Source organism: Nannospalax galili, unplaced genomic scaffold (genome assembly GCF_000622305.1).
Source record: "Nannospalax galili isolate Female #2095 unplaced genomic scaffold, S.galili_v1.0 scaffold342, whole genome shotgun sequence".
Classification (NCBI taxonomy): Eukaryota; Metazoa; Chordata; class Mammalia; order Rodentia; family Spalacidae; genus Nannospalax; species Nannospalax galili.
Window position 1 is genome coordinate 2,871,790 of NW_008349359.1, and position 8,470 is coordinate 2,880,259.

The 8,470-nt window shown below is 41.1% G+C and overlaps 2 protein-coding genes across 3 annotated transcripts in view; one reads left to right on the forward strand and one right to left on the reverse strand.

The window, feature by feature from the left end:
* The window catches only part of Ubr1 (ubiquitin protein ligase E3 component n-recognin 1), a gene marked incomplete in the record, with an annotated part of 168,776 nt that extends 167,262 nt beyond the window's left edge, over positions 1-1,514 (reverse strand). The window contains 1 exon segment of the mRNA XM_008846839.3: positions 1,383-1,514. Within this exon segment, the coding sequence (XP_008845061.1) occupies positions 1,383-1,463 (81 nt within the window).
* Positions 1,448-8,470, forward strand: part of Tmem62 (transmembrane protein 62) — a 71,501-nt gene continuing 64,478 nt past the window's right edge. The window contains exon 1 of one of the 2 annotated variants that reach the window (XM_008846837.3): positions 1,448-1,575. The gene's annotated coding sequence lies outside the window, so the exon portion shown is untranslated. The remainder of the gene's footprint in view (positions 1,576-8,470) is intronic. The other variant, XM_029570248.1, reaches the window with a different exon arrangement.

The following is an 8,470-nucleotide window of genomic DNA, read 5'->3' on the forward strand; positions in this document are numbered from 1 at the left end:
TCAGTACTACAAGTAAAATGAGTTTAAAGAACTATTTGGAATGGAGAAGGAAGACTGCAAATGCTGATCTAGTGCAAATCCTTATTCCAACTCTCTCCCTATCTAGTTTTCTAGTTTGGTTTTTTTTTTTTTTTTTTTTTTTTTGGTTTTTTTGAAAAAAAAAAAAAAAAAAAGAGGACGATAAAACTCACAGAGATCTGCCTGCCTCTGCCTCCCAAGTGCTGGGACTAAAGGCCTGGGTCACCATGCCCTGCTCCTATCTGGGTTTTTTCTTTTCTTTTTTTTTTTTTTTTTTGGTGTTTTTGAGACACGGTCTTCCTGTAGCCCCAGCTGGCCTGGAACTCGCTATGTAGACCAGGCGGGCCTCAAACTCACAAGAGATCCAACAGCGTCTGCCTCCCACGTGCTGGGACTACAGGCTTGCGCCACCACACCCTGCGGCGAACTTATCTGGTTTTTTATCTCAGTCTCTAGTCCCTGTAGCTGACTCATTTCTGAGTTTACTCACTTGTCTCGTCAAACAATGTTCAAGTGTCTGAAAGGTAATTCATGAATGAATTTATTGAAACTTCAAAACAACTTCATCAACAGGTATACATATCCACACTTTTCCATATGCAGCTACAAAGACAAACTGATGAAATATGCCATGATCAATATTTGAATATTTCCTATGTGTCTTCCTCCCCACTAGAGCATTCCCTAACATTGCCTCCACCTTTTGACCTTAGTCTATTCTCCCTGTAGCCAGACTACTGACACGAATTTGTTCACTATCTCTGCTTTCCCACTCTTTGAAAATACAAGAGCAAAGTAGAGATTCCAATAATAGTTAATGATGTTGCTCTCCTTTGAAATTTGGTCTCGAAGTCCTTTCTTCCCATTTTAAAAGCAACGACAGATGACAAATTTCCCCACTGAGGGCCAGACGTGGTATTCTCTGCATGCTATAATGGACATCTGGACATGACTTGACAGTGGCAACGCTTCTTGGCACTACCTAGTCCACCCAGCTATGCAGTACCACACCAGGCACTGAGTTCCCGATTCCTAACAAGAGGGGTGAGCAATGCGTCTGCCGAAAAATGGCCTTCTCCAACCTCGCCTCAGCTCCTACACCAAACCACTAACAACATCAGCGGGTCTTTCTTGATAGACATGCAGGTCTGAGCTCGCCCACAGGGAGAGGTGACAGTCGTTCTGCTCCCTAGCCTAGGCTGCCAGGGACGTGGGTGGCGGCTAACTTTTCATTCGGAAGCTGCCTTCCAGATCCATCCAGACTCCCCTCACCCAGCTTCGCCGTGAGAAACGGTGCCCCGCAGCCTCCCGAGCGCGGCGCCCCGCAGGGGGGAGGACAAAGGCTCCAGCTCGGGAGGACCTACCGTCGCCAGTCGCTGAGGGGCCCGCGGCAGCTCGGGGCCGATGTCCATCCTCTCGGGTCCGTCAGCCTCCTCGTCCGCCATCTTAAGGGAAAGTAACGTCCGCAGTTCCCGAACCCAGGCCGGAGGCGAGCGGAAACCTGTGGACGGCTCGACACGCCAGGGACGACACTTTTACGACGGCCCCTGAAGTCAGGTTTGTCGCAGAATCGAGGAGCGGCTTCCGGTCCGCTTCCCGGAAGCGGGCCCCCGACCCGGAGGGGCTGGAGGTTTTTGTCACTGTAGTTGGTCTTAGTGCTCAGTGGCGGGGCGCTTGTATAACAAGCTTCGTTGTTAAGAGTGTGTTGTATCTGCTGGGTAAAAGTGTACTGTCCACTAAGCTGAGCGGCTGAGAAGCTGCCCTCGGGAGGGTTGTTGGCCCCAGGGTGTTCGGACGCCCAACCCACCCGCTTTGAGGCTCCAGGGCCTGCTAGACGAAAAGAGTAGTCGGCTCTAACGTCGTTAGCACAGAGGTCCTGGGCACTTGCACAAGTGTACAGAAAAGCTCCCTCCGCAGCTTTACTGGGGCTAGGAGCGGTGAAATGACAAAAACTGGAAATCTAGTCCATTTGTCGGTGGAGGAAAACAAAGAACCCCGTTAAGAAAAAGAACAAGGCAAATTAAGAAAACAGCCAGAAAAAAATTGAGGGGAAAAAAAGTCGCTATAAGCGATATCTTTATATATATGGGCATCAAAATGAGAAGGAATAGTTCTGAACTGAGAGCCCTCAAGGCCATGATCAGGATTGGAGCTTCATCTGTGTTTGGTCTAAGAAACGAATGATCACTCTACAGCCCCAGCCTGGTTTGGAACGCTATGTAGCCTAGAGTGGCCTTCCAACTCCTGGCAATCCTCCTGCCACAGCCTCTCAAATGCTGGAATTACACCGTGGGCCACCATGTGGGACCCAAAGTATTTCTTTATATTTTTATTTACTCTGTGTGTGTGTGTGTGTGTGTGTGTGTGTGTGTGTGTGTTGCACATGCTACAGTAAATGTATGGAGATCAGAGAACAACTTGGGGGAACCCGTTCTGTCCTTCCACTATGTGGGTCCTGAGGATCCAACTCAGGTTGTCAGGCTTGGTGGCAAGCACCTTTGCTTGCTGAGCCTCTCTACAGCTCAGATTTTCTTCACACACTTGAACCCAAACAACACATTACTATAGATCTCAACTAAATAACAGTTTTCTAATATTAACCTAGAAGTTAAATTTGCAAAAATGTACATCATTTTAAGATAATTTTAGATAAATTTTTAGATTTTTTGTTTGTAAAGTTAATTTTCATTTAAAATGCTGTTTATATTAATATATAGGCTATTTTGAAATGACTGTAAGCCAGGCATGGATGGCTTACACCTATAACCCCAGCACCTGGGAGACTGAGGTAGGATTGTCACAAGTTCAAGGCTGTTGGAGCAATATAGTTCCAGGTCGGCCTAGCTACACAGTGAGACCATATTTCAAAACAACAAGAAGCTAAGCATGGTGGCACATGCTTTTAATCTTAGCACTTGGGAGGTGGAGTTTGCAGGATCAGGAGTTTAAGACCAACCTTGGCCACATAGCAAGTTGAGACCAGCCTGGGCTATGTGAGACCCTGTATCAAAAAAGTTATTTTAAAAAATCTCCATCTTGGGGCTGGAGATATGGCTCAGTAGTTAAAAGCACTGGCTGCTCTTGCAGAGGACCTGAGTTCAATTCTCAGCACCCATATGGTGGCTAACAACTTTCCATAACTCCAGTTCCAGAGGAATCTGATGCTCTCTTTTGACCTCTGTGGGCATTGTCCAACATGGGTGGACTTAGATACATGCAGGCAATACACTCATACACATAAAATAAAAATAATAAAATATTTAAAAATTTAAAATCTGTCTTAATTTCTAATTATTAAATATTGATCTAAACCACGTACATAGACGATCTCGGTAGTCTCCAGTAATTTTCAAGAATATAATGTGATCCTGAAACCATAAAGTTTGAGAAACACTTTAGTGTTTCTGTCTTAAGAAGATATATTACTGGGTGGAAAAGTAGTGTTAAAACAATATGTTTTATTAAACAAACAAAAAATGTGCCTAGGACTGTGACTCAGTGGTAGCGTGCTTATCTAACATGCACAAAGCCCTAAGATTAATCCTTAGAACTATAAAAATTTAAAAAAATGCACCTATAGTCTAGGGATGTAGTTCAGAAATAGAGTGTCTCATGCACATTGCTCTGTGTTTGGTCATCAGCACTGAAGAAAAACGCAGCTATTTGTATATTAAACATATTTAATGAAGAATAGTAATAATCAAAATACTATTCTTGTGTTAACGAAGACTGTTTAACAAAGAATGCCAGTCACCAAAATATTATTGATTTTGTCCCAGTCTCATTAAAATCTAAGAGTCCTTGGATGTCCCTAACAAAAAATACCTTTCTTGCTTAAGATAGGTAGAGTTGATTTTTATCACAGGTTCAGTATCCTTTTTCCAAAGTGCTTGGGATTAGAAGTGTTTTGGATTTGGGATTTTTTTTGATACTGGAATATTTCCACATACATACTGAGATATCTTACTAAGACCCAAATCTAAACAAAATTATTCCTTGAGTTGCAAAATTGCAAAAATAACTTCCTAATTTCTACTTTACCTGTACTTTCTAGCTTTTCTTGCAGTAAGTATGCATTATTTGTGTAAAAGTGTGTTTTTTTAAGCTGTACCTGTTTTTAAAAAATAGTTGAATTTTGGGTGTGGTGGCACATGCCTGTAGTCCCAGCACTTGGGAGGCAGAGGCAGGCGGATCTCCATAGTGAGTTCCCGGACATCTGGGGCTACAGGGAGACCCTGCTTCAAAAAGACAAAAAAAAAAAAAAGTTGAATTTTTACAAATTTCATACAATATATTTTGATCATATTTAGCCCCGCCCCACCATCTGCACCCTTCTTAAAGCTCCTCTCTGCAAGATTTCATGTACGCTGTCATATATGTTAAAGCCTATTGAACCAATTTTATGTCCCCAAATGTCCTTCAGTGTGCATCCATCCCCTGGAGCCTGATTAACCTATCTAGTGTCACACCCTTAATTGGTGCCAATAGTTCTAAAGTTGGGGCTTCTTACTTCCTCACTTCTATGCTGGGATTTTGTCTGGCTTGAGCTTGCATGAGTCTTGTGCATGCTGTTACCATTGCTGTAAGTTCATATACATAACTTCCCAGCTCTCTGGTACACTCTATTTCCTTATGGTCACCTCTGACTCTTAAACACTCTTTCTGTCCTGTCTTCCTCAATGGTCCCTGAGCCTTGAGTGGTAGAGGTTTGATATAAGTGTCCTCTTCAGGAACACTCACTCTGCAGTCTCTTATTCTCTGCACTTTAGCTAGTTGTGACTTTGTGGATTAATCACCATTTATTGAATGAGAAAGCTTTGCCGGTGAAAGTTGAGAGCTGTATTAATATTCTTTCTGCCCCCTATTCTGCTATGTTCCCTGAGCCTCAGGTGTAGAGGTTGTATTGTAGATGTGTCATTTAGGGCTGGTCACCTAACAGACAGTTTTCTCTGCATTTGACCAGTTGTAGAACTTTGTAGTAGGGTCCATATGTTGCAAAAAAGAAGCTTCTTTGATGAGTGGTCAGAGGTATACTTGTTAGGTTAGTCAGGAGCCTAAAGATGTACACATTTTTTAAGGAAATTGTGTTTAGTATCTTCCCTGCTTTCCTAGCCAGATGTGATGGGATCATTTCTTCATCATGGAGAAATAATAACTATGCACCTAGCCTCCCAAATAAAATTCTTTGGATTTCAGTATCTTTTATTTTTACAATTTGCTGGTTATTAAATCTAGGAGAATTAGCTTCTCTGAGACTTGAATTCCTCATCTACAAAATAGATGTAGTAAGACTACTCACCTACATGATGCTTGTGATGATTAATGAGACACACCACCTAAAGCCAGAACGTCTGGTTGCATGTAGTACAGTGTTTGCTCACAGCTAGGTGGACTTTTTTTCTTTTCTTTTCATGGCTTTCCCGTATCCAAAAGCGGAGAGGAGTCAGGAATCAGCAAAGGGTCTTTCCATTGCAGAAGTCTTGTTGGGCGACAGTGTCCCCAGCCAAGGCTGGAGTTCATTCCTATTTGCTATCCTTAAGTAGGAAAGTCCTTTAACACTATTGCCAAAGGACTGTTGTGCATCCTACTTCGTTGTTCTTAGCAGATCCTCATTTTTTTCTACAGCTTTATAAGCTTGTCCCTAGTCTGATCAGAATCTGATAGTCCTTGGTGTCCCTACAAAAAGTATCCTTTTTACTAAAGAAAGGTAGAACTGATTTTTAAAAAATATTTTCAATGTACATATAAGTATGCTTGTGTGAGTTTACATGTATCTGGGTCCTCTGCAAGAACAGTAAGTGCTCTTAACTGATGGTGAGCAATATCTTCAGCCCGAGGTAGAGGTGATTTTTATCAGAGGTTAAGTATTCTTTATCCAAAGCATTTGGAATCAGAAGTCTTTTTAATTTTTTTCAATATTGTAATATTTTCACATATTCTATAATATTTCTCATATGAGATATATGAATAAAACCCAAATCTAAACAAAAATTTTACCTTGAGCACAGAGTCTCAAAGCAAAGGGAGATTGTGGAGTCAGTTTCTAAGGTTATAATAATTTTTAAAATAAGTACTGAGCTTTAACTGAAATTGCTATTATAATATCTGAAGTAAGTATTTATTCTTTCTATATAGCTCATGTCAGGAAACTCATGTATTCCTGACCTAAGCTCATCCTAGATGTGATGTGATTCTCTTTCATACTGTTGCCCTAAAATTGTTTGGCTTTTTCACTTCTCTTCATAAACAAGACTGAGCTATAAAAAATAATGTATGTGTCATATACACCTTTTAGACATACAGTGCATAATTGTGGGTATGAAACAAAGTTCATGGTGTAGAATTTTCCACTTGTGATAGCATGTGATAGCTCAACGTGATGCCACATGCTCAAGTAGATTCTAAAGCATATCTGATTTTAGATTTTCATATTAGAAATGCTCAATCAGCATTTGGAAGTAGAAAGTTTCCTAATTAATGAATTAACTGTTAAATTATTACTTGTATCATTTCATACAAATAACATTACTTATGTTGCAGATTTTCACAATCCATATCCCCAGTTTGTTAGCTCTTAGAGCACAAGAGTTGAGGCCTATGCATTAAAAAGTCAGCTACCATGCTTAGGACTTCAGATACATCTTAAAGTGTAATTCTCAGAATGATCCTGTGATACAGCTCTATAATCAGCATTGTATAGGCAAGGAGTTTACATGGCCTAAAAGGTGACGTTTATCATCTACTAAGTGTCAAAACATAGACCTGTCAGGTTCAAAATTTATGCTTTAACCACTTCATTCTCCTGAACATTATACAATTTTTTGAAAATCTGTTTGGCCACCTTATGTGTTGTAGTATGTCATTAAAAATACTCATCAGGTTATCTGACACACATTTAACTTCCTGGTGCATATGTATTAAACATTATATAGGACATAAAAGAAATAGATAAAATTACCTGGGTATGATGGCACGTACCTTTATCCCAGGACTTATGAGGCAAAGGCATGTGTCCCGAACCCACGGGATCTGCAACGGGGTACCTGGATTGGGGAGTGGGGATTTGGATGGGGCAAGAGACAAGAGAAATGGAGACAAGACAGCGTTCCGATCAAGTCTCGTTTATTGCAGCACAAGCATAAGGTTAAATAGAGAATGAGAACAAAGGAGTAAAGATTGAGAGTAATCATATCAGCTAGACCGCAGGGGCCCAGATGTACTCTAAGGGAGGAATATACCGATTAACGGAAAACAGGGCAGTTTACTGGAAAAGAGAACAAGGCCTCGGGCCAAGGCCACGGGCTCCGTCCTGTGCCCGCGGGAGGAGAGTGGGCAGAATGGAAAGTTACCAGCTTAGGTCTGTCAGCAGTTTTGAGAAATGGCTGAGCCTCAGGCTCCCAACAGGCAGGCAGATTTCTGTGAGTTCTAGGCCATCCTGATCTACATAGCAAATTCTAGTCCAGCCTGATCTAGCAAGTTCCGGGATAGCCAGAGTTACATAGATCCTGTCTCAAAAAAAGCAAAAATTTATGAGTAATTTATGGTTCTTTTTTAAAAATTTAAGCCAAAGTGTGTGTGGTCTAGTTTAGAGCAGGGTTATGGATTTCTTTGGATCTGATGCAAAGGTGTACTTTTTAAAAACTTACCTTCAATTCACAGTAGCTTTTATGAGCAAAGGTACATGGTAATTTTGCCAGAACCATTTTACTGTCTAAAGTGTCACCAACAACTAATACACATTAATCAACTTATTAGCCTCTCTATCCAGCCCCTCCCCCTCTTCCTTTCCCTCTCCTCCTTTCCTCCCCCTTCCCCTGTCCCTCTCTCTGTCCCTTTTCCTCTCTCTGGACTGGGGATTGAATCAGGACCTTGTACTTGTTAGGCAAGTGTTCCTACTATGTGTGGCCTTGAATGTGTGCAAAAGTGTGTCATACTCTAAATTTTTAATAGTTTTAATTAACATATTAAATTTCTGATTTTTTATTTATTTTTATTTTATGTGTATGGGTGTTATGCCTGCAAGTGTGTAAGTGCACCCATGCCATGCAGTGCCTATGGAGGACAGAAGGGGCATCGGATCCCCTGGAACTGGAGTTACTGACTGTTGTTAGCCACCATGTGGGTGGGATTTGAACCTGGGTCTTCTGCAAGAACAGTCAGTGCTCTCAACTGCTAAGGCATCTCTCCAGCCCCATTATTAACATTTCTATATCACTGATTTTTTTTCGCAAAATATTTTAAGGTTGTTGCATATATTCACTTGTCTCATTTTAAAGATGTTTGCTGAGGAACATTTGCTGTAGATTAATTTTTTTCTATGACAAACTTTCTATTATAAACTTATTTTTGTGGTGCTGGGGATCAAACTTGGGGCCTAGCACATGCTAGTCAACCATCCTATCACTGAACTACAATTCCAGACCTTGAAACTTTGTATTAATATATATATATA